The 26,235-nt window shown below is 33.3% G+C and overlaps 1 protein-coding gene across 1 annotated transcript; it reads right to left on the bottom strand.

The window, feature by feature from the left end:
* Positions 1-9,649: 9,649 nt before the first annotated feature.
* Positions 9,650-22,561, bottom strand: LOC118188367 (uncharacterized). The gene is made up of 5 exons (XM_035358783.2): positions 22,426-22,561; positions 20,576-20,726; positions 16,409-16,572; positions 14,042-14,189; positions 9,650-10,025 (listed from the first exon to the last, which is right to left on the bottom strand). Exons 1-5 carry the CDS (start codon positions 22,460-22,462, stop codon positions 9,761-9,763), a joined length of 765 nt encoding a protein of 254 aa, XP_035214674.1. The 5' UTR covers positions 22,463-22,561; the 3' UTR covers positions 9,650-9,760.
* Between the last annotated feature and the right edge of the window lie 3,674 nt (positions 22,562-26,235).

Genomic DNA, 26,235 nt, shown 5'->3' with positions numbered 1-26,235 from the left:
ATTACTCTTTATACGAACTTAAAAAAATGATTAACGGATGGTCTCTTCTCAGGTTTACAGTTACAGTCTCAGGAGGTTAAAAAAAACATAGCTTTAAGCATTCCTTCAACGTCCACAAACAGGACATGGAAATAAAGCTCTGTCTCGAGCCATTGCATTCAGATTGTTTACAGAATATTGAAGAGGGCGAAATTATTTCCTTGATGAAGAACATACAAGCAGTCTTTTAGCAGCCGTATTGGCAGAAAATTGTTGATCATACAAAAAATGTTAATCCATGGCAATCGCTTTACCTACAGAAGGAACGTAACGTTACCTACAAAAAAAAAAAAAAAAAAAAAAAAAAAAAAAAAAAGTTTAGTACGACGATGTTTTAGAACTGTGATATTTTCTCCTTGCAAAGTTTCCTTCCATGACGTTTTCGTCTTGCGTTGATTTCTCCACGACGTTTTCGTTCGCCTTTTATTTAATGTTATCCGCGATGTTTTTGGCAGAAGCCCTCGTTTTAGGTGTACCTTTATTGTGCCTTCTTCATAGTATCATATGGGAAAGTGCTACCAGTATCAGTATCAACGTGCAGTTGTACATTACAAAACTGTAACATGTAGACGTAATTTAACAGTTTAATTACGCAATTAATCTTTTAGAACATTGTACTATCGGTTTTATAGAACATGCTTTGCATGTTTTTACGTGCTTTTGTACGTTATAGAACTGCAATGGCCTGTTTTAGAATAGTAACATACAGATATGATTCAGAACATTCTGGCAGTATGTTTTATGATAATTCTTTGTAAAGCGTTACACGTTCCACGAGAACCTCCTTACTAGATGTGCTATTGCCTGTTTTATGACAGTAACTCGCAGACGCGATTCGGAACATTTTCGCCTGAACGTCACATGCACCTTCATGAAACATTTGGATTGGACGTTCTCTGACCGTTTTGGTACTAGTTTGCAATTTACGAAGGAACACACAGACAAAAAGACACACACACACACACACACAAAAAAAAAAAAATCAAAGAGACCCAAAAAAAAAAATATCATAGGTATTGAAAAGTGAGTTGCGTATCTTTTCCAGCATGCCTACTCTGAGATGTGAATAACTGGAAGTTTTGTTCATACTCCCTTCTTGCAGAGTTTTAAATAAAATATTAAAGTATAGAAATATCACAATATAAAAATTAATTACCATAGAAACTCTTTGTTGGTTTCATATTTCCATAAAAATCACTCCATGAATATTTAGAGTTCTGTTTTAAATTTAAAGACTGCTTTCATCGTTGACACTAGTACTCAATCTCTTTCTAGAGATCAATGTCTTTAAAAACTGAAAAATTGTTTCTATTACAGCTGATGCATTTAGAGGCAAAGCTAATTAACTAGAAGCGAATCACGCTGATGGGAAAATACCAGACATTCATTTCCAGACACATCTTCAAGAGTAATTACAAATACACGAGGTCTGATAACCCTATTTTCTTAACAACGTATCAGCAGAGAAAGCTCTTAGAAATGCTTTCGCGCTGTGGCTCATACAACTACCAGTGACACAGCATCTTAAATTAGTATGTTTTTACTTATTCATTGTTTCAAAGATTGAGAATGTGTTCCCTTTCTCAATTAAAAGCAGGAAAAGTGAATGCAGGAAGCTTATTCTAAATGGGAAGAAACTACAGATCAGTATAATTTAAAAAGGGATCATAGAAGACATATGGCTAAAATAGTTTCGGCAGCTTTAGTAGCACAAATGAAAGATAAATCTGATATAGACAACACATAACTTCTTTGTACGGCTTATTATACACATTTTCTGCTGAATTTCATTAAAATTTATTTCCTCGTATTTCATTAGGGATATATTTCTTATTCAATTTATTCAGTTCTCATTTCGTAGCAAAAATATATAAAATAATATATATAAAACCTTATAGAATCTTCATTAAAATTGTAAAATGTAGAAAAACATAAAGCACCAGATACAGTTAAAAATAGTTAAATACTCTAAATTTTAATTGTAAAAAATAATTTTTACAATTTAAATTTAGAGTATCCACGCAAAAACAAGCAATCTAGAGAGCGTGCAAGAATACAGATTTTTCGGTGCGCAAAATTGAAAGTTTACTTTTTTAGTCCCACTCGGCAAAACGACACTGAAGTTGGTGCACAATGTGACTTAATTCATTAGTCTGCTAAGTGTTTTCAATGTAAATAAATGGAGACCTCGCTAGGATTCATCACTTTTAAATTGTTGATAATTCTACAGATATTGCATGTAGATTAACTAAAGGGATAAAAAATCTTAGCCGGAATATAAGAACAACATAATTCAATCACATTTAAAGCAAAAAAATTCCAATTTACCAACATATATGAATAAAAGAACTAAGCTCACCGAGCTGGGTTTCCAAAATAGCGAATTTCTAATTAATTATTAACGCAATATTTCCTAAATGGAGGGTCACGAAATTTTCAAATTCAAATATAGATTTTAAAGTTTCGCTTACGTTTTTACGTTGACAGAAGACTTGCATGATTTTTTTTTTTGGAGGGAGGGGGCGGTCTGATGACCATATACTGTCAAATTGTGTAAAGCATAGTAATCACACACTTAAAGATAATATGTAAATTTTATAATAATAATAATAAGTCCAGGTCTCTGTGTTGTACGATACTCTTGTTTGTTTATGTATGTTGCCGTGTCCCCAGGTTAGAAAAAATTGGGACTCTTTGACTCACCTAAAAAAAGCTTACCCGGGCAAATTCAAAGACCTGACAGCATACAGAAAAACCTCTTTAAAAAGTAAAAGAGAGCTTATGTTTGATGTAAAAATATTTAAAAATAATAATAGATATGAATAAATTTCTTGCCGTTTTAGCGAAGAAAATATATTTTGAAGGTAACAATGTGAAAACTTTAATGTAGAACACTGATGTTATTTTCATCCTATAGACTTAAATCGTTTTAGGCTGTTAAGCAGCAGAGATATTATTGTCCATATTTACTAGAAAATTGCGTTTCAAAACAAACTCTCTCTGGAAAATTTCATAATTTGCAATTATAATAAAAGTTTTTGATGGAGGTTTGACTCCATGTCCAAGAACTCCGGTGGTGCATCATTTGACTTACAGTGTCACTGTTCCTCTGTCGAGTAATAATGATTTAATTTTAAAACTACAACACATCTGTTTTGTTGTTCGAAACAGCGATTGTCATCTATTAATTTACAAGACGATATTTTCAAACCTGTTACGAAATATCCCATTTTAGTACAGCTGTAAAATCTTCTATTATATCTAAACTTCGGCGGCAGTTATACTATACAAATAAATAAATAACATCACAACAGCTTCATTATTCAACTGCTCTTGGAAATAAGTGATGAAATATTTGCATTTAAGTCATTGCGATGTATTTTATGACGAATACGGAGCACTAAAGCCCATGAATCAACCTGGAAACCTTTTTTCTTTTTTTGCGATGTATGAGAAGATTGACATGTAGCTCTATTCTTTGGGGTTTTATATTTAGCGATTTCGACAGACTGTATCAAATGATTGCGTATGTGACATTTTAATTTGAGTCAGTTTCTCATGAAACGATGACTCAAAGTATTACAGTAGTATATACACATATATATATTTAGTTGAAAAACAAACTGTTAGCATCAATTTCGAACTGAAAAAATAACCGATTCCTAAAATTGGACATCTCTATGATTCAATTCTTAAAAATGCATTAAAAATCTGTGTTACAGGTAAACTTTAAAAAATTTAAATTACCCAAATGATTTTTATGAGATCTGTTATTATAAAAGTACGTTCAGCACTTCTTATCTTATAGATGTGCAAACGAGATAGAGTCAACTAAATTAACCAGAGTAACACGCGGTACGACATCTATGGTTAATCCAAGCTAGTTAAAAAATCACAGTAAAGGTGAACATCCCATATGGTTACTAGCACGAACATAACAGTTTAAAAATGTTTTCGAGCAATTTATTCTTGGGAATAAGTTCATTTGGTTACCTAATTCAAATCAGCATTAAAATAATAATTAGATTAGATTATTTGAATGAGAGTTGCCTTCTTGGGAGGGCTTCTGAGGGTAGCTGGCTCGTGTTCACTTAACGCATGGGGAAAACCAAGAAAACAAACCATGCAGAAGAAAGCCCGTTGTCTAAGATCGAGACTAAATCGGTTCGAAATACCAATATTGAGGTATTATAACCTCTCGGCCACTGGTGGGGCAATAATGCTTAAGAGTAATATATTGTGATAATATACATCATTGCGTTCGCTCTCGAATAAAATATTGGTTTTAACTTTATGGGAACACTCCTATTTTATACGCATTTTGATTGTTTTCTTTTTTTTTTTTTGTACCTAAGCGGCTGAGCAGATGAAATGTCTGAACGCTGGTAGTTCGAAGCAAGATCAAATCCCGGAAAACAGGCTTCATGAGTGTTTTAATAGATTTTCCCATGCGTAACATGAACATGATTCAGGTTCTCTTAGAAAGTTCTCTGCGAAAGCATCTTTTCGCTTACTCTGATGCCTCTAGTATAGTTTTCCCTAATCTAATGAATCTATTTTTTTCTTTCTTTTTGTAGAAAATTTGTTTCACATTTATGGTGGTAAAAACAATTTATTCATCGCTGCGCAAAATACAAACTTAACCTTTTTAAAGAGACGGTTACGATTAATCCTTAACCCGGTTAATCGGGATTTGACTCTACGTAAAAAAGGATCATAATAATATCTTTAAAAATTCTCTACAAAGGACCAATTTCGCAAAGAAAAAATGCAACCATTGAAAAAACATTTATCTCATCTTCGTCGCCTAATGATCTAATTACCGCATCTTCATATACGCATAGTATTTTATTAATACTGAAAACCAATTATTCATGACTGTCTTGACAGTAGACCAATGATTTACGTTATGAATCAAATAAGATACGCTTTAAGGCTATCATTATTTGGACCTCGTGACATCGTTTCGGAAGCGAACTTCGTAGAAATAAATATAAATAATGAAATTTGGAAAAAAGTAAATAAAATGAAATAAAGAAATAATACTCTAATATTTCTTTATTTAATTTTATTACAGTATGCATAATTCATAATGTATTATATAGCATGAATGCTGGAGAAGCCCTTATTTTAACTATCCGGGAAAAATATTGAAAAATGCTTTACAGATGTCTGCTGAAGTTTAGTTGCTAAATCTAAAAAAGAATATTACCTTGCGCGTCAGTGCGTGGAATAAATGACAGCATTATGAATATAAAATGTCGATTATATATATATAGATTTCTATAAAGATTTGATATATGTAATATTGAGCGTAATGACATGGTTAACTATAAATGTAATGGAACGTAATGACATGGTTAAGAGATTAAGTATGTATTCACTACCTGTACAGCTGAGATTCAAGTAGCTTATCTGTAGTTTGAAATCTCAAAGAAAAAGATGTACTGCTGGGAAATGAGGTTTTCCTTTGGATGAAAAATTCAGAATTTAGAACGAAAAATTCATCTCCTACGCAATATTAACGACCGATTACTGAATCCAGCGTTAATATTTCAAACTATTTTTAGATAACCTTGCTTCCGGTTCAGGCAATAATAACCAAGAGGAAAAATATTGTATGCTGAATTTAGATATAGGAGAAAGATTGGATGGCATTTTAGTAAATTTAATACATGGGAATAAAAAAACAATGTCTTATTTGAAAAATAAAATGCTCTCAAGATTAATCCTTGAAAATATCTTGGAATAATAGAAAATGTTCTGGAGATGTCCTAGAAAAGTTACAGATATTTATGGATATTATATACGATATTTACGGATTTCATAAATGTAGTTGTCAGCGATATTCTCACTGCTTCTCCATAGAGCCAATCAGAAAGTTTTGCGAGATCAGAATTATAATCCAAAACAAAATAATTGCGCCTTCTGTGTGTACGTTTTAGGGAGAATGTTATGTTAGGTCCTCAAAATAAATGCCTATGAAATCTATTGTTATTCAAACTGCGTTTGTGCCCATGGAACATGAACAGTGACATTAAATCACTAAAAAAATTTTAATTGAATCATATTTGAAACCTGCTGTGGGATTGAAAGCATGTGAAGGAAAGTTTAAGCTCTTAAGAAATATTTTACCTGAGAATAATTACCTAGCTACTCGAAATTATATAAATGAACTTCTCATGGTGACCATCTGCAAAAGTGGACTGCATTTCGAGAACATAAATAATGACTGATATTGAATTTCATCAATAATCATAGTCTCTAATTTATTTATCACTAGAAATTCATATTTTTTCTTACTTTTTCTTACTCTGCTGAATGGAAATTATAATAAAATACTAATTTGCCATTTGCAACTGAATATACAGCAAGACGATGTTGCATTTCAGTGTCTTCCTTACTCAAACCTGGCACATTTATCCCAAATTTAGCCTCAAACAGAAATAGCCCTCAAACGTCATTCCCAGATCAGCCGTCATTTTTCACTTTCTCCTAACGTATAAATAGTGTATTTATGACTCTTGTTTTTGTTCTTTATGCCAGAACAATTATGTAATTTGTATTTATCTAACTTCTTTTGTATTTAAACTAAGGACTAAATTTTAGAAGCAGAGTTTTTTAAGTAATTGCTATATAATGATGTAGCTTTTTGAAAAAATAATTCGAAAACTGATGGAATATACTGAAACACTCGCGGTTGGCCTTAATGTTTGATCACAGACCTCTCAGACGGAAATATATTTATATAAAAATTTGAATAATCAGTAGTTTTCTAATCTACCAGTTATTCTTATAAATCTAGAACAGGGGTTTTCAAAAGTTTTCTTGCGTCGACACCTTGAAAACAATGGCTTTTTAATATACGACACAGAACATAATCGCAACATAAATAATTGCGTATAAACAACTTAAAGGTAACAGTTCAACTAAGAATATGTTACAAAAATTTGAAAAATTTTTATTAGAATAATAATTTATAAGTTTACATATTTTTTAATTTTACAAATAATAATAACCCATTTAAAGTAAACAAGTTTCCTGAAAACAAAATCAGAGTTTCCAATTGCATAAGAGTTCGTTTTAAATCAATGTAATGGCTGTACTTGACGTACTGATGCAATTTTATTAATATTTGGTATAAAACTGTTTAGCTTAATTAAACGACTTCGAATTCTTAAGTGACATAAATATTCATCCTGACAGTTATGGAGTTGACTAATGGCTGGGTAAGAAAGCAGGTCTACAATAGAAAAGTCAATAATGGTGATCCGTAACAACCTTTAATTTGAGATATTTCCAACAGATTACTCTTTGATGTTCCAAAGCTTAACGCACCTATATATTTTGAATAAGTCTTTGTATCACATGGCTTTATATCAATAAAAAATTAATTATCAGTTTACTGAGACGTAATTTTGTAATGAATAGGATCTTCATTATAGTGATTAATTGCCGGCGCACGTTTGGCTATCGGCATCCAGCAGACCTCTTGATCATCATTTACCCCTTAAAATTTCAGCGATACCCAGGTGGTTTATACCAGCCCCTTTGGGAAACCCTGATCTTAAAGATAAAATAATTAATCGAAAAATGATTCCCATTTAAAGTAAAACTTAGGCAATTACCTTTTTACACTTTATGAAATTATTTGTAATAACGCAAAAAGAACTTGAAATACAAATTGCTTCTATTTACTCTTTTTAACCACATATAAATTTAAAAAAAACTATAAAGCAAAATCATTTTTAATTTAATTTCAAGAAACAAAAGTTCAACAAATAATAATGAATATTAATCTCAATATGAGATTCGGACATTTATTGTTGTAGTTAATTCGAAAATTTAAATGAAATTGAGTGCTTGGTTGTTCTATACTTTTATTTACTACGACAGCCTTTAATATGTACGGCATTGAAAAGTATAAATTTTCGCAGAAATTGAAAGGAACTAGCGGCAAACCCGCCAGAGGAGCGGGCTGCGGCCAAAGCAAAATTTGTAAGTTCTATATACATCTGAAAAGAAAATGCATAAAAATATTTTAGTATGGATAAAATCAATCAGTTCATTCTTTCCAAGCAACAACCAATTCGCAAAGAATTTTATACTGACAATCCAGGAAACAAAAGTGTTCGACAATTCTGGTTAATGTGTATGACGTCGTGATTTAAATTTAATGTAATACAGCAACTTTTTCTCAATACCAATAAAAGAATTAAGGAGCAATATTATACCGTATCAGTTATCGTAACCTGAAACAAAAAAATTTGCCAACAGTAGCTATTTATTTAAAATGCTGAACATTAACGAAAACGTTTAGACCTACAATGATGTCTCATGCAATCACGTGCTTCCTTCAACGTCAGAATATGATATTACATAATAATAACATATTTAATGCTATTTTTATTTCTTATTTTGTAAAACTTACAAATGTTTTACTAACAAACTCTGCGATTTCAAAGGGAGAAGTCGTAATACTTTTCGAAATAAAGAATTTTTATAATCAGCGACTCTCGAGACTGTTGACACTCGGAAAAAATGAGAGCGGAAATTTGCGCTTTTAGAGTTTTTAATTAATATCTCGGCTGATTAAAGTCGTACAAATATGAGAATGGTCGAAATGGCTTTCAACGAATGTTTGGAATCCAGAGGGGGTGCATCTCTCAAAATTAAACTCCCCGCCGTTCCGGAGATGTTGCCACAAACAAATAACAAACAGACGTGCACATATTTTAATAGTATAGATTTTTCATTCTTCTTTTCATGCCTTTCCTAAATATTTTGAAATGAATATGGAATGATGTTTACGTTTGCTTCCAAATCTGCCCATAAATTTTCAGTTTTAAGTTTTTCTTCACTTTTCGTACGATTCAACGCTCTTTAGAATCTGCAAAAATTTTCCTTTTCCTGGGTTGATTTAGTTGTAAGTTTTTTTTTTTATTTTGATATCACGTTTTTCACTCTTTATAAACTGAAAAATGTTTTAAAATTAGAGATGGCGAAATTTTATTGCAATCAGAGCATAAAATTAAAAATAAAAATATACTCTTGAAAGCTAACATTATTTGATGTGGAAAAGTCCGATTCAGAGTTTGCTCTGAAAGTCTGTTTATGCCTGAAAAATTAGTCGTATTTAGCTGTATATTAATTTGCTGTTAAAAAGTAAAGATAAAACAAAGTTGAAAGACATCTGCAGATAAATAAATTTATACATTAAAAAATAGATTTAAGTTAAATCTATAGAAATACAAAGACGGGACTGGCAGCATTTTGTAATGTTTTTTAAGTTTTAATGCCTAATCTATCTTCAAATAAAGAATTTAATGCCAGTTTAAATATACAATTTAGATGATGAAGAATTGCATTTTATGATACATGGAATGAAATGTGCACGAATCCTGATAATATGGTTTCGTGCAAATATATGTCGTATCGCTCAGGTGACTTCAAAGGAAATGGAAAATTATTAAACATTTTTGTAAATCAACAGTAAAATATCTAAGAATTTATATCTTGAGAATCAGTTGTAGCTACAGACCTCTAAGTACATAAAATGAGCTTGAGGAATACTTAACATACTTTTTCCCTCAGATTAACCAGAGCTACATACATTTTCGAGAATCTTTATTGAACATTTAAAATTTTCCTTTCAAATTAATTACAAATTTATTTTAAAAGAAATAATATACATATCAATACAAGTCCGTAAACTTTAGTACTATTTATAAATGATATTGAACATTAAAAATAGAACGTATATATAACTTGGTAAAATTAAATTTGTCCAAGATCCGGAACACAATGGAACAGAAACAGGACACATTTTGCTTTCAGTGCCTGGATATTCAAGCATCCTGTGGCACAGTGTTTGAAGCTGTTCTCCTGAAGCTCGTTTTAAATATTCAGTGGTGAAATTGGCCGCTGCTTGACCACAGTTGAGATTAACTACTTGAGTTGCACACTTCATGTAACGAGACACAGAGCTGGAAGAATGAAATGATATCAGTAAATAAAATATTTAAAAACAAAAGTTTGTTTCATTATTTCCTCCACAAAGCTCCCAATAAAAATACTTTTAAGCATTTTCTTCGCACACATAAAAATATGTCTATTCATTTAAAATCCCTAAATGAAAATAGTAAATTAAAGAATTAATTTTAATATATGAATATAGATTATTTTGAGCTAAAATGCTAATGCAATCAATAATTAACAACATGAATTGCATAATGTGGATACATTTGCGATAATTTTATTTCAAAAGTCCAACAGAACTTCTTTGAAAGTTCGAGAGGCTTTTTTTAATGTTCTTTCACATAAACACATGTTCTTTTTTATGATTTTCATCTCGAAGTCGAAGAACTTTAAACCTAAAAAACATCATATTTTGTTCGCAAACAATCAAAAACATTTTAAAGACAAAGAAATTATATACAGACTTGCAATAAATGGTCAATTAGCCCAATTCGAGGTTTCACACAGATTTTTTAAGTTATATATATATATATATATATATATAACTTAAAAAATACGATGGCTTTGCTCTACGCGAACAGGCAACCTGTAATTAACTTTCCTCAATTTCAGGATCTTACCCCTATACCTATATTTTCGAGAACATTCTGGCATGTTACGTAATCGCTAATTCGAGAACATTCTGGCATGTTACGTAATCGCTAATATAAATGGAGAGTTCGCGCCATTTTTCCTCAGTATTATTTGAAGGCAAACTTAAATATTCTCCTATTTTGAAACAAAGTGCTCTCAATAATGAATGCTAATTAACTCCGAACTATTACTTAGCAGTGACAGAATGTGACCCCTTTTTGTTTGCTTTACTACTTAAGATCTACGGAAACGTTTGCTTTCCCATGATCAGACAACTCCAAACCTTAGTTTTCAAATGCTTTCCCCGCCTCCGGGTGACAGATGTACCAATAGTACATCTTTCATTTAATGCAAGTCTGAAAGGCCTAAGGCATACATGATCTATTTGTAGAAACTCTCTGTAGTTGAAACCAAAAGCGAGTGACGGTAAAGGTAAGTTTTTCGTCAAATTGCTTTTCTCCTCCTGCCGGGGGGGGGGCTTAAGACCTTTTTGCTGCCGCTCTGTCCCTTTTTCTTCCCTTTGTTAGAATAGTTATGACGTCGAAAACTTACCTTTAACATTATTTTATTTAAATCATTATTAGATATGTAGTTTTGGAGAATCTAAAAGAATAATGATCTGCTAATTTAGATAAATAAAGGATATGGAGTTTTAAAAAATGAAATCTTTCGATGTCATCATTTCTGCTGTAAGCCACTCAGTCATGTCCGGATTTTGATGCCAAGCTTCATTGATGGGCCCGACTGCCAAAATATTACATATATATGCAATAAAAACGGAAAAAATGCAGAAATATTGATGGCGCAGCACGTAAATAGCACAGAACGCAGAAGCATATTAAAGAGAAAGAATTCTGATTGTGTCGAACGCTAAAATGTTGAATTCGTAATGAATGGGAAACATTTCAGCCAAGTAAGATTAAATATTCATTTTACTTCAAATGACATTTGTGGCCACAATTCACTTGACACTCTAATCATGCCTATTTCCAAAATATTTACATTTTTGATACCGTTGCGATAGAAAGAGAGAACAGCAAAATAGCGTCCTAGCAACAACAGAAGTAGAACCTAAAGTGCGCAATTATTCAATATGGAAGCTCATTAAGGTTTTGATTTACGTGAGAAAGGTTTCAGTTCTCAAAATTGTGAGTTTAGGTTCCGAATTAAAACTGTGATTTCAGGTTCCGAATTAGCTACGTCATTAGCGTTAAATAAGCCATGTGACATAGATTAATCTAGAAATGGCGTAGTCCAGAAACGTTATTACTAATTTTAAAATACAGAGAAGAAATACCCAAATTAAAAGTGAGGAATTTAGAGGCTAATTAAACTAAATTATAAAGCTGATTTACATATTTATTATCTTATGTATATAGTATATATATATATATATATGCATATATGTACTGCGAATTATGTATGAAAACTTATATATATTTATACAAATAGATGTATGTGCTATGAATTATATTTGGAAACTATCTCTAAAACTTACATCCCCCGCCTTGTTAACGTTGCTAGCCGCGCTGTCATTGAGCTCAGGCTCGAATCTAAGAAAGGCTTAGATGTTAGTAGGTATATGATGTCTTGGGGCATGAAGACACTTAAAATAATCAAGCTGAAAGTCTTCTTGAGTGGCTTAGATGTAGTGGATGATGTACGAAAGACCCTTTGACACATCCTCAAGTGATTATCCTTTAAAACAGGGACGGAATTGAGCTAAGTTGTACTCCCTCCTGTAAGGCCTATGCCAACGGCAGACGCAATCCTGAATCCTCGCTCCGTTAAAATTTGAGATTTGTTCTAATGTTCTCTCAGACACGAGAGATATATCGTAACAATTGACTTAACACGGTTTAAGTTGGTTCGCATTACAGAGCATGCCTATCGATAACGGCAATCTGCATAATGGATTTACCCTATTTAGAGACTTTAAATTTTGTTAAAGGCAATATTGAAGTACGCATAACGTTTATTAATACAATTATGCTAGCAAAATTAGGAATTACGAAGATATATAAAGAATAATAAAACCTTTAAACGAATATGGACTTCTAATATTTATCAGTAAATTAAAACGGTTCATTAAAGATGTTGCTGAAAATTACAAGGTATTTTCTCCCTCCTTTCTGCGTGCCTTCGTGGTGTAACGGTAGCACATTCGGCGCGTATTCGAGAGGTTCAAATTCGAATATCAGGGAGGACTTTGCACATTTCTCACGTCTCTTGCATCAAAAAAAGTGGTGCCCCAGCTAAAAGGTGGTGGATGATGATTCTTCACCACCACGATTTGGCGACTGGGTCCCCTAATCCTCAGTCGCCTTTTAAAAGGGGAACTATATAAGATATCTTCTCCCTCCTTTGAGCATGCTTCGTGGCGTAACGGTAGCACACTCCGTGCGTATTCGAGAGGTGCAGGTTCGAGTCCGGCGAGAGCTTTGCTCACTTTTCATGTCTCTTGCTTAAAAAAAATCCTAATGACTTTATAAAACAATAATACTGAAATCATACTACAATTATTTTTGTTTAACAGAATTCAATAGAAATTCTTTAACCTTGACCCTCTGCTATCAAATGCCATTATAGTTGTGGAATTTAAAATACATATATTTTAAAAGTCAGATATCACTACTATAATGACTTGTAATTTCTCTTTTTAACTTGAACCTGCTTTAAGATCAAGAGATTCTGTAAGTACTTAACATACAATCTGTTCTCCTTTGTACGCATTTCTGAGAAATTTCTTTTTTATTTATTGAAGTTAAAAATTGAAAATTAAGTTACTGCACTGTACATTTCAAGAAACATATTTTCATTTTGTTGGTGTTTGCATATCCAGTGTATATCTGTATATTGGGAAAGTTATTTCTAATCAGCCTTGTGTTTGGAGAGCCTTATAAAAATCTTTTTCTGATATTATATGGACATTATATGGACTAGAACATCTGACGTTTAACATAATTAATTCTAGACATTTTGATTCATAAAAACGCAAAGAAGTGTAAAGATAATTTCTTTAATTATTCAGAGCAACAACAATGACATGTAATTTGAAATATGGAGTTACCAGCAGGAGTATTTCTAAACCAGATCATTATACTGAATCTGTACACGGAACTGCATGCTATAATCTAAAAAAATACGACACCAAAAGTAGCTGCTATTACTCTCGAAACAAAATATCGATAGGAAAAGGTCAAAATTCTCTTTCTTCTTGTTACTTTTACCATTAGTGATAAGTTAAACACTTACTTAAAATTAATACAAACCAATGATTATAACTATATTAATATGCTAAAACTTTGCTTAAGCTAATAACTTATAAAGCTATCATATGCCATGTGAAATCATAAACGAAGAAGCGATGAAAAGAAAGTAGAAAATTTACCAGCAAGGGGATACTTGGTTTTCAAGCATACTTTCAACGGGTTGCTCAAGAATTCTCAAAGCAGGCAAGTCTGGTACCCCAGTTTCTCGAGCACAGCATTCGATCTCCAACTTGTTTTTCATGACGCATCCTGAATGTTGCAGAAAAGCTAGTAGAATTTAAGAATTGTCTCAGTAATAGTCTTACAAATATGAAATCAGATAATATTTTAAATATGCAAATAACTGTCATGAATGTATATAAGTATCTTATGTAACTGTATACACGATAATGTTTGTAGTTAACATAGTTAACATATCCATGCTTATACACAGACTTTATGTCCATGTAATATTTATATGGAAGATATAATCCCTTCTGCCAGAATAACTAACACTGAAAGACATTTACAAAGTCAGGTCAGTGGTTATCCCAAGAAGCGCTCAGTAGAATATAAGATTAAACTAATAAAATCATAAAACATTTTCCAAAATGTTTTAAGATTTCTTAGGATGCATCATTTTTTAGGAACCTGAAATATTTGATTTTAGGAAACAAAAACAGATCAACAAAATCTTATAATTAATGTCATAATTACTTTCTCTCTATAAGATATGTTTAACATCGTAAAAAATACCTAAATAGTAAAGCAAGTGTCGTTAAGGAAAAAAACAAAAAACACAGAAGTTTTTATTTGGATACTATTAGCGTTTGCTACCGCTTACGCCACGCCTTCTACTTAATTGTAATCAGAAAGGTGAGGTGAACAAAAATTCACTTAATTGTGTCCTTGTGTGTAGCTTTGACAGCAGTATGTGGGAAGCGAAAAAGGTTCGCTTTCCAATTAATAAAATAATTTTTTACACATTCCATTATTATTTATGAGTTTCATTCACGTTGTGAATATGCCATAACAGACACACAAACGAATAAGTTAAATAGAAACCTAAAATGCTTGTTTCTGTTTTCCTCACTACAATGAAAAGAGCATAATTATAAGCTGAGGATTTTGAATCTTATAAAGAGGGAGCTTTGGACATTCGTTTAGTGCTGTGCGAATTTTATCAATTCTATCTAGAAGTAATTATCTCGACTCTGCTTTCTTTCGTAGCCGATACTTTAAACTTACGCGCCGTTAAAATATTGAGCCAGCAATATTGAGCTTTGTTTATTTAACTGTGTAATTTTAGGTTACTTTAACAACGTTTATAATTATTTCACTTATTTTTTAATTTATATCATTACGAGTAGTGGTTCTTGTCTGTAATACGAGTCGTGCCTTTTATGTTAAAAGTAGAAGATAAAATTTATTTAAAAGTCTTTTATTTAAAATTATTATATTATTATTTTTTATTTTTATTTTATTTATTTAAAAGTTATTTAAAAGTCTTTGTTGTACTATTTCAGATAGAGCGATAATTCGCTAAAATGTGTAGGATGTAGGATTTAAATTCAGTTTTTTTGGTCAGTTGCAACCTCACAATAACATATTAGGTACATGCAAATGTTCGGCCGATTTCAAGTAACCAATTAATAAGTTTTGAATTTCCACTTCATATGAAGCCCTATAATGATAAACCTTAAGTTACTGTGGTATACGTTAGTCGTTTGATTTCTCAGATAAAATAAAATTGATAATTATAATTATAAAATCCTTCTCTAAAATGACCGATTTTTAACTCAATCGAGACCGTCCTTAAGGTAATTTTCAGGTTCTACATTTGATTTATTTTGAAAGTTTGCTAAAATATGTTCGTTTACTCTCAAGCTTGCGAATTTTTGTTCCTGTTAAATTTTCAATTTGTATAAACATTAAGTCTAAGTAAATATTTTCTTTCTAGGGATTATCGTGGCTTTACTATTGGTAGCTAGAAGTCATATGGAGCGAAAACTCATCCACCACTCTGCTATGTTTTTTAAGATTTGAGTTGATACTTTGAATGTTCTGACCGTACAGGTATGGAAGGAGAATATTAATAATGGTAAGATCTGGCTATATTCTCCCCAAAAGATAACATAACCCTTACTAAATTTAATAAACAGACGCCAAACACAAAGCGCTAAATTCTCTAAAGCAACGTTTCAGCAATCTGATGTTCATCTTTCGCTTGGAGGTACAAGTATTTATTTTATCTAAATACTACTGTTTGGCCACATACAGTGCATAAATATAAAGATAGGGAGTTATCGGCCCCTGCATTTTTGTAATTAGACATTTAGTTGAAATTCGAATTCAGCAGCTGATAAACATTTCACGAAAAATACTGAATTAGGAACTGAATAACATTATTAAACATGTAATACAAACTGCACAAGAATGAAATCAGAAACAGCCGTTAAATATAATATATTGAAAAATAGAGTTACATAGATATAAAGGCATATTACCTCCTTCTAAATATCCACAAGTATCGTAACCATTCCCGCACAACATAATGAAAGTATGCTGTGCCATTCCTAAGTATAAAGGCAAGATTTCATCTCTCAGTTTTCCTTTGACACAGTTTGATGCCATGGCATTTACTGAGCAGTTATACCCACGGGCTGCCTGGCTGAAAGAGAAAAGATGTTTTCTACGTAAATATTTCACATACATGTAATGTTCGAAAATGTAAATACAAGATTTGTTTCCTTAAATGTACTGTATTGAGGCATGGGACATACAGCATTGCAAACATCATTTCTTAATCACAATAATACCTCAAACATATAAAAACTCCGAAACGTTGAGACCACTTACATAAATTACAAACAAACTTAACTGCAGTTATAAAAAAGAAAAACAAGTGAACCGGGCATGACGAGTTCGCATATCTGGAAATAATTGAAGCTCGCTTCTAATACTGGTCTAAGAAATAAATTCCAATTGTGTCCTCTGATTGCTCAACGAGATTTGGTGAACCAGATTTATTGTTACATGGTAATGGGAATTTTAAGATTAAAAAATAATTAATGTAGGGTGATTCGTATAAAATCAGACCTACAGTTCGTTGCTATCCCAGCTCGTACAAGTAAGCCTAATACTCTTTAATGGTCACTTTGTAAGGATCTTAAGTTTTACTAACGTTTATTTTATTTTAAATCTTTACTATCGCTTCTTATTTTCTACTTCCGGCCAGAATTAAAAGCTTTAACTTATTTATGCAAATTTGTCTTGCGAACGCCAAGTACTTAAGTTGTGGCTTTTTGCCAAGCAAGAGAGAGGAAGGAGCTATTAGAAACAGGCCGCTTGCCATAGTAGTTTTACTCGGTTGCTGGTTGCCTTCAAGGCCAGAGGTTTAATCCTCTTGATAATTTTAAACGTATCGTAGTGTTAGCAGTTCTCTGTACTACATACGGCTTTTTGCTAATATACGGCCAATCTTGGAGTAGGCACTTGTTTGATTAATCCAAAGTTAAGTTTAGTTAGAGTTTAGTTAATATTTTTATATTCTTACGTTCAGACCACAAGTGGTTGGTCTCTGTATTCCGAAGTCCGGAAATCATTGTAAAGAGAGAAAAATAAAGGGTTTCGTATACCCTTCCTGTGTGTATTGTCTACTTCCCAAATTTATTGAACATAGCTTTAGTAAGCTCCCTGTTCCGAGTCAGGACATTTAATGTTCCCAAAGCAAGTAAGGAGGAAAACAGAACCTGATAGTGGCGCCCGACGAAGAAGAATAACCATGGCCGAGTTTCAAGAAGAACCTGTGCTGCCTGCAGAAGCGGCTCAGAATCCAGAAATGCCAGCTGCCGCCCTGGAAGGATTTGGTTACATCGTCCAGACCATGAGCGCATCGATGAAACCAGAAGCAACATTTAATGGAAACTCACCGGTAACCAGTTTTTTGGAAAAATTGGATGACCACTTCATGCTGTATCCAGTGCATGAGTTCCAGAAAGTCACCTTAGCTACCAGCGCTTTGAGGGGGCAAGAGCTTAACTGGTTCAAATGTATAGGCAGAAGCCTCTTGGGTCAAGCGGGAAGTCCCACCTATACTTACGAAAATTTTAAGACCGCCTTAGTAAAAGCCTTCCCTGTCGTAAGAGATTGTGCAAGATTAGAAACGGAACTTTTCAGCATATATCAGCAACGAATCGAAAATCTTTCCACCTTTATTTTAAGAAAAATTCACGTCTTTAAACTCTTGTATGGAAACCGTCCGGATCCTGAGATAATTCAAGTGATTTTGCCGAGGTTACTTCCCCAAGTGCAAGACTTTATTGAATTAAGAAATCCGACTACACTGGAAAAGTTATTTGAGCTAGCAATCCAGTTTGAAAGTAGAAGAACGGCGGACATTGAAAGAAGACGCCAATATCAACAACGAAACCAATTTGGTGCGCAAAGACCACAGCAAAGTCAAGAACACGGCTACGGAAGCAAAGCGAATCAGTGGGCAAGGAAACCCGAGTATCCAAAAACAACCGGCGAACGTCGACAGTTCCATAGTAAGCCAGGAAAAAAATTTGAAGGCCAGTGGAAAAAGAAGGAAGGCATGGAAAGGAAGAAACAAGATTTAAACTAAAACGAATTTCTGCTGAACATAGCTTTAGTAAGCTCCCTGTTCCGAGTCAGGACATTTAATGTTCCCAAATCAAGTAAGGAGGAACACAGATCCTGATAACTTTCGATGATATTTGCTTCCTGATAGCGTGTCCTTGGCTCTCGCCATATCACTGTCCTTCGGCAATCGTTATGGATGTTAAATCGAGACTCATCCGTAAAGAGTACGTTTCCCCACTGCTCCGTTATTCAACTGTGATTTTCACAGGGACAATTTAGTTGCGCTCTGACATACGACGGAGACAAAGGAAGACAAACCATAGGTTATGAAGCGTTTAGGTCAACTTCATGCAGTCGACGCGATACAGTTTTGGCAAGATATGAGCCGTCCTGCAGTAACAGAGAGACGCCAGCTGTTGTGATGTTAACGATCTACCGCGTATTGCAGATAGCAACAAGACGCTGTCGTCTGCCGATGTAATCCTCCAGTATCCAGACTCACCTCTTCTACAGGCATTTTGATTCCTTCGGTAACGATGCCACAGCCTCTTGATGACCCTACGATGAACATTCAGCTGTCTCGCAACAGTGGAATGTCTTGCAACATCCCGAGAACCCTCCAACGCATTTTATCATGCAAACGGTATCTCCGACTCATGCTTTCTGCTTTGGCTATCTCGGATTACATGGAACTGTCGCTGCTTGCAAAATGTCGCATAGGTCCGGTATGTCCCTTTTTAAGATGATGTGGTGTGATTGCAAGATTGCGTTTTATGCTAATTTTGGTTGCCCACTTGCATTCGGGGATGCAACGTCTACAGTGTCGTCATATGTAAATTGTACGTTTTAATTTCACTTTTTACATTCGCACCTTTTCTTTTATCATTAATTGCTTATTTTTAGCACGAGTGTATTACGGTGCTATCAAGAATTACTATGGAGCTTTATATAAATTAATTCAGATGTATATTTTTTGAAAGGTATACATATTTGAGATAACCAAATTGTTTCTGACTTAAAATTTAAAATATTTCTTTTCTAAAAGTTATCATTTTTCATAAGCTTTTTACTTTGCATTTTAAAAAATATAATTTTGGTAATCAGTTATTAGAGAAACCACTGGGGTGTGAGTTGTCAAAATTAGCAGAATTATTCGCCAAATTTGTAACTTGCAATTTATTAATTTAAACAGCCGCCAAATTTAATTAGTTGCTAAAAATGGCTTACGATGTTTTAAAAAGAATCAAAACGCATAAAATTCCTAAAGTTGCTTTAAAATATATATATTAAATAATTGTTTACCATTTTATATATGCGCAAATCCATATATGTATATGAAAATTATTTAAATAATTAATATTTAATTATTTTAAAATCATAAAATAAGCAAAGTTATTTTTGCAACTTTATACTTAACTGATATTTGACATTTTTTCAGTAATAAAACTAAAGTTAAGCCATTCCAAATCCGCTTTCCTGGAGCGGTAGTGAGAACACAAAATGAGAAAAAGGAAGGACAAAAATAGTGAGACAAAACATATTTTGTAATGCTTAGTACAGGAGAAACCTACAAATAAGAACAAAAACAAACAACGATCGTCATTAAAGAAGGTGTTGAAATTACGACTCTGGACCGTGATGCAGGCCTCATTTCTCTGGCGCATGGAAGATCTGCATCACGAATGGAAGATTGCATGGAAAATGAAAAACGCACGGTTGCTGCATCACGGTCCGGTTCGTAATTTCGAACACCTTCTTTGATGATGATCGTTGTCTGTTTATGTTGTTTGTTCTTTGTTTTCGTTGTACTTCGAATAATAAACATGTTTTATCAACCCGTTCGTGTCCTTTCTTTCTTGACTTTTGTGTCGTCTCTACCGCGCCAGGAAAGCGTTTCCGACTATTCCTATATGTGAATGATATATTCCTATCTGTATTCCTATATACATTCCTATATACGATTTCCCATCGTACAGGTGTACTCTATCATTCCTGAAAGTTTGTCACCGCTGTACTGATACACCCTGCATAGACTAAAAAAATGATAAGAGAATTTGGTGAACACTCACCTGCACAATTTATGTAATTCTGTATGTTCGGAAGTAAAAGGTAGTTCAGTGAGTTTCAAAAATGTCTGGAGGTCTATTAGACAATCGTCCACTGAAACAGTGCAACATTTTTCACCGCTGCACTGCAGAGATGATTCTTGTAATGCAGAACCTGGAAATTTTATTTGAGCTGAGATAAGATGAAGTTTATTTCTAAACAGTTTTATGCTAAAATAATTTAGCCTTAGATGTCAGTAAAGAAGGGTTTCAAAATTTAATTCTCATTAACAAAAAAACCCTTGATGAGTTTGTGGTTCTTTCATATATTTTTCATGTGTGTACGTATAATACTTTTGAATATATAGCATTTTCAAAATTAATAAATCATTTATGCTAGCCCTGTGCATTATTGCACTGCAAAAGTGCAATATTTACATTAATTTAGGATTTTAACATTTGTGAAAATGCCTTTGCTCTTGTTCCATCACGTAAATCAATTAATTGCTGCAAATGGGGTATTTCAGTTGATCCTGCTTTTATAAATTATCAAAATTTACTGACTTACAACTGAATTATTGATCATGTCATTTTAAATGTAAATAATTCTAAAGTCACTGCATATAAAAAATGGAGTATGCTAGCTTTCGCTGCAATACTTCTGAGAATTCTGTATACTTTCTTTCTTTAATACATAATTTTTATCCGCTATAGTGAAACGAACAAGTCATCAGAAGCTATTTGAGTATTTGACAGTGGCAGAAAAATGAGGAACAGAATAAAGTCGTTATTAATCGCAGCAACGTTTGTAGTAACAAAATACTAGAAGCAAGTTTTATTTTTTCCATGTAGAAAATAAATTGTTCCTGTCAGGAGTTACGGCTGACAAGTGCATTAATCAAGACGTATTGAAGAGATAGGACCAATAATTTATTAAACATTAATTAATTAATGATGACAGACAACTGATTGAAGTTGCTCTGCAGGTTTCATGTAGCGCTGTGTTAAGTACAAGTGCTTAGAAAATGGTATTTTCTAGAAATTTTAAAATCGGAGTTGAACAATTGTTTACTTCCTTTATCATATTCAATCAATTATACATTCATAATAAATTAGAAAAATATTTAGCAAAACTTCCTTAACACAGATAAATAATTTGTGATTTATATTTTTAAAGTTTAGTTTAATGCTCTGCCAGTTGCTTTACGTAAATGCGTTAGTTTCTAATTAACAAATTGTATATAATGTAACAAATCAGTTTTACAGAAAAAATATTGATAATAGAGTAATCAGATAAATGAAATAAAAATCTTCCTAATTAATTAAAATTAATCTAAATGACTATATATATAATCTATAGATTAAATTTATTTTCATAAATAATTTTGTGAGTTTGAAACTTACACTTTACAAAGGATTTCATATGAACAATTTCACTGTTTCTCTATCATTGTTTTGCGTCTATAATATTGTGAAATTTCTCACGGTTTGGTACGAAATTTTTGTGTATACGATTCTAGTAGAAGTCTTCGCTTTTTTCGTTTTAGAAAATACTGATTCGCACAAGTATGACGTATTATGAAAACATATTATGAAATTAAGTAACAGATTAGTCCTCCATTAAGATAATTTGCATACTACAAAAGAAAATCCTGAAAAACATAAATTTTTATAATAAAAAGAACAGTTAATAAGTGGAGCAATTATAATAACATTAGTAAGGTAAGTAAGATTACATTAAGTAATGATAATCTTTGTATGTCAAGATCACCGGGATCACATAAGTGTGATATCATTCGAACAACAGACCCAAAATTGGCATAAGATTGAGAAACACTGCAATAACCACTTTTAACATTTCTATAAATTTTTACCTGCTAGACCTATTAGAAAAAGGAACTGGAGAAACATTGCTGTAGCGATCACGGATGCACCGCACTAGCAAGTGTCTGGATTCACAGAAGTTCTGGGATTTCGTTACTAACAACAAGTGCGAAACGCGTACGGGTTCATTTGTGGCAAAAGGTTAGTAAGAATTACGCAATTCTAATGTGCGCCACCTATGTTTCGTTTGAAGGAATAAAGTATGGAATTGAAAAATTTAATCAGCCGTGATATTTTCACGATACGGATATATATACATATACAGTTCCTTCATCTAAACAGCTTGTTTAAGTGATAATTTTGAATGCAAAATCTGAATTATTCGATACAATTTTTAATGAAGTTTACCAATGAAGCATTAATGAAAGCGATATCCTTACTGAAATATCAGGGTTCGTATGTTTATTTCACTCAAAGATTCATTTCGCAGGATTTAAATTTTTATAGGCTTACTTTCAGCCGCGAAATTCCTAGGACAAATTAAATTAGCACATGGCAAATCTGAGTACTGATTAACCAAAAGAGATTACATTTGGAAAACAAACCCAAAAAAATTTCTCTCTTATAAAAAAATGAACCTCATGTTAGTCAGCGCGATACTGAACTTTTGATTTTTGAATTAATATGTCTATGAATTAAATAGTGTCCTTACCTTTTTATTGCCTTTAGCCTTACGTTAGGTCAGTGGTGTGATACAAAATCGCATTTTATTCTTGCTTTATTAATATTTCAAAATATTTTAAAATCTAGACCTGTTAAAAGCTATAAACGTGTTTGTCTGAAAGATGTGTTGATCGAGATCGACAAGAAAAGGGAAGATGTGTGCTGGCAACATTTGCATGTTGCATTGCATCTACTTTTTAAAAGTAGGCAAAAAGTCACCCTTAGATTTTTAGAACAAAATTCTGCCCAAGGGACTGAGTTCGGTCGCTCTGGAAACAAACAGGCGTTTCGAAACTGACAGAACAGTGCAAGTCGTGCATTTTATGTTAAAACTTCAGTTTAATAGAAAAATTTTTTAAATCTTTACGAGTCTTTGTCATACTGTTTTCAGACGTAGCGATAACTCGTTAGTTATCTGGTAGCTTTGTAGGACTCAAATTCAAGTATCATCTCAATTATAACCTTACTACATACTTAGTCTTAAATAGTGTGGAAATTCCTACAAGAAAGCCTACAGCTAGAAATATACTACGAATTTGATTATATCGCTGTTATATGATCGCTGGTAATTTTCTGATGCGCACTTTGCTTTTCTTGAGCAGTTTACGCATTAGATGTGTTAAATAGTGTCACAGTTAACATAAAGTTAATATGGTTTCTTCTCCCATAGCGGTGGGGGGAAGCAGCAGTTAGCTTGTAGTAGTTTTGTCAAATGTAAACGGCACATTTATATATTGATGACGTAATTACCATTTGAGTATAACTTCTGTCAGCAAATTTCAATGGCTTGCTTGAAGAAACGAATGGGAGCAGATTTTACTGTGGTTCATTAATTCTGTTTTCTTCGTATACTCCTGAGTTTTCATTTTTTATACTGAGAGTTTAAAAAATGCATGTGTTTTAAAAATTAATTATTTTAAAATACATGAAGTAAGTTTTCTGTGTTTTTGCATCACTATTATTTTCTATAATTTGTTTCATACCGCATGATTCAACTTTATATTGATAAACAATTATCAATTTTATTAATATTTTTTGTAATAATTTTTTCTCTCTTATGCCAATCAATAGCGGCTGTCAATCACCATTCGACTCCTTTAAAATTTCATTGAATCTCATGAGTTCTGTATTGAAGCCGATGGAAACCGTCATATCAGTTAAAAAATTAATCATTAATTTTATTAATATTTTTGTAATCAATGAGATCTTATTGTGCCGGTCAGTTGCGGACGCACACTGCTGGCCATTATAATTGCAACACCATGAAGGAAAGAAAATACAAAAAAGATATTTATTGCAGGTTAACAGTATGGCATGAAAACAAAATCATTAAATTTGTAAGCATTGGAGGTTTACAGGGGTACGAAATTAGTAGAAACAGCTGCCACCCCTGGCACCTAAAACTGCCCTTACCCCATCAGGCATGGAGTTAAACTAGCTTGGATAACAGAAATTGGCAACTCTTTCTATGCTGCTTCAAGTCTATGCCACACTTCATCAACCGTATTAGCTGGAGAGGTTAGGCGGGTCAGTCTCTGAGATCTCTCAGCCATAACGAGATATTTTCAATGGGTGACAGATCTGGAGATCGTGCAGGCCAGGGCGCGAATACCCTGTGTATCCAGGAAGGACAGAACACCACACGTAACATGCGGTCATGTATTATCTTGTTGGAACATGGCGTTTGGGGGCCTCAAAGATAGGGCACAACCACTGGACGTAAGATGTCAGAAATGTACCCATCCGCGTTCAAATTACCGTCGATCCGAACTAGAGATGTGAGTGTCGTGTACCCAGTGACTGCCCAAACCATAACACCAATGGCAGGGCCCCTATTCCGATATCAAATGTAAGCAGGCGACGTGCGACCTCATCGGACACTCCAGACACGTATACGGCCATCAGAATACTGCACGTAAAACCGGGACTCGTTTGTAAAGGCGGCATTGTGCCACTCCTGTATCCAGCTTTGTTCTTTGAAGCACCGGAGTCGCCGTCTCTCTCTATGCTGCATTGTCAAGGAAAGCCGAATTAATGGTCAACCTGCTGATAGTCCAAGATGCTGCAAACGTCGACGCACCTTACGAGCTGATACTGAGCGGGCTGCAAACATGCCCATTTCCTGACTAATGGTTCAGGATGTGGTCTACGGTTTTGCAGGGCTGACCTCACAATATGTCTGTCCTCTCTATCATTAGTCGTGGGAAGGCGTTAAGGTCCTGCATGCCGTTCAGTATGACCCTCAGCAATCCATTGATTTCATATTCGCATGACAGTGGATAGATGTCGACCAGTGCGTCTGCTGATATCACGGAACGATAATCTACAACAAAAGGCAACAATTCTTCCTCTGTCGAATTTCGAAACTTTCTGGTAAGCATCTCTTCTTCTGATTCGAGGCATAACAAGATATTCTGTGCAAACTCCAACCTTATAAAGCACTTTCCGAATGCGAAAACCACTACAATACTTTTCTTTTATGCAGTGCTTCAGGTATCGTTTCTCTCTCCTGCGTCGTCTAAACGCGCTGAAATACTAATCATTTGCATATCCCAACTTCTTCCTTTTCATGTGATTTTGACGTTCGTTAGATCGTTCGTCTACTTGGTTCTTCAGACGTTCATCTTACTGGTGCTACAATTTTAATTGCCAGCAGTGTATATTCGGCTATAAATCTCCATCGCCCTCTTGGTCACCATCGACTCACTTTAAAATTTCAAAAACCTCGTTAGGAACCCCTGGACTAGAAGGGCTAGGCTAGTCCCTTAATATTTTATACAGTCACACTTCGAAGTATATTTTTACATATCTTTCATTTTAGCTCTTTTGAAAATGCGCGCCATTCGAGTTCAGTCGGTTTTTGTGGAAACGGTAGGAGTTTGGGTTCCCATCTGTATGTTGGGAAGGACTAGCTGGCTTTCAACTGTTCTTGTAACTAGGCTAGTAAAAACAGTGTATCTGTTTTTACATTGTGTATCAATTCTGTAAGCATTATGTATATAAAAAGCGCTGCATATCTATTCAAATTAAATAAGTATTGTGTACCTGATATAATGTATTGCATAATGTATTCTCCAGAGTAAAGTTTCATCTGTAATTACTATATCATCTAATAACAAAATTTAATATTCTACAGT

The sequence above is a fragment of the Stegodyphus dumicola genome, chromosome 6 (assembly GCF_044657685.1).
Source record: "Stegodyphus dumicola isolate Sdum_Otavi_A_Nest chromosome 6, ASM4465768v1".
NCBI lineage: Eukaryota > Metazoa > Arthropoda > Arachnida > Araneae > Eresidae > Stegodyphus > Stegodyphus dumicola.
This window is presented reverse-complemented; position numbering and strand designations above follow the sequence as displayed.

Coding starts and splice junctions, on each gene's coding strand:
- LOC118188367 (XM_035358783.2), bottom strand. CDS start 22,462: ATGTTTCTCCAGTTCCTTTTTCTAATAGGTCTAGCAG. Junction 16,573..20,575: donor GAATTACATAAATTGTGCAG/GTGAGTGTTCAC, acceptor TTTCTCTTTCAG/CCAGGCAGCCCGTGGGTATA. Junction 14,190..16,408: donor TTGTGGATATTTAGAAGGAG/GTAATATGCCTT, acceptor AAATTCTACTAG/CTTTTCTGCAACATTCAGGA.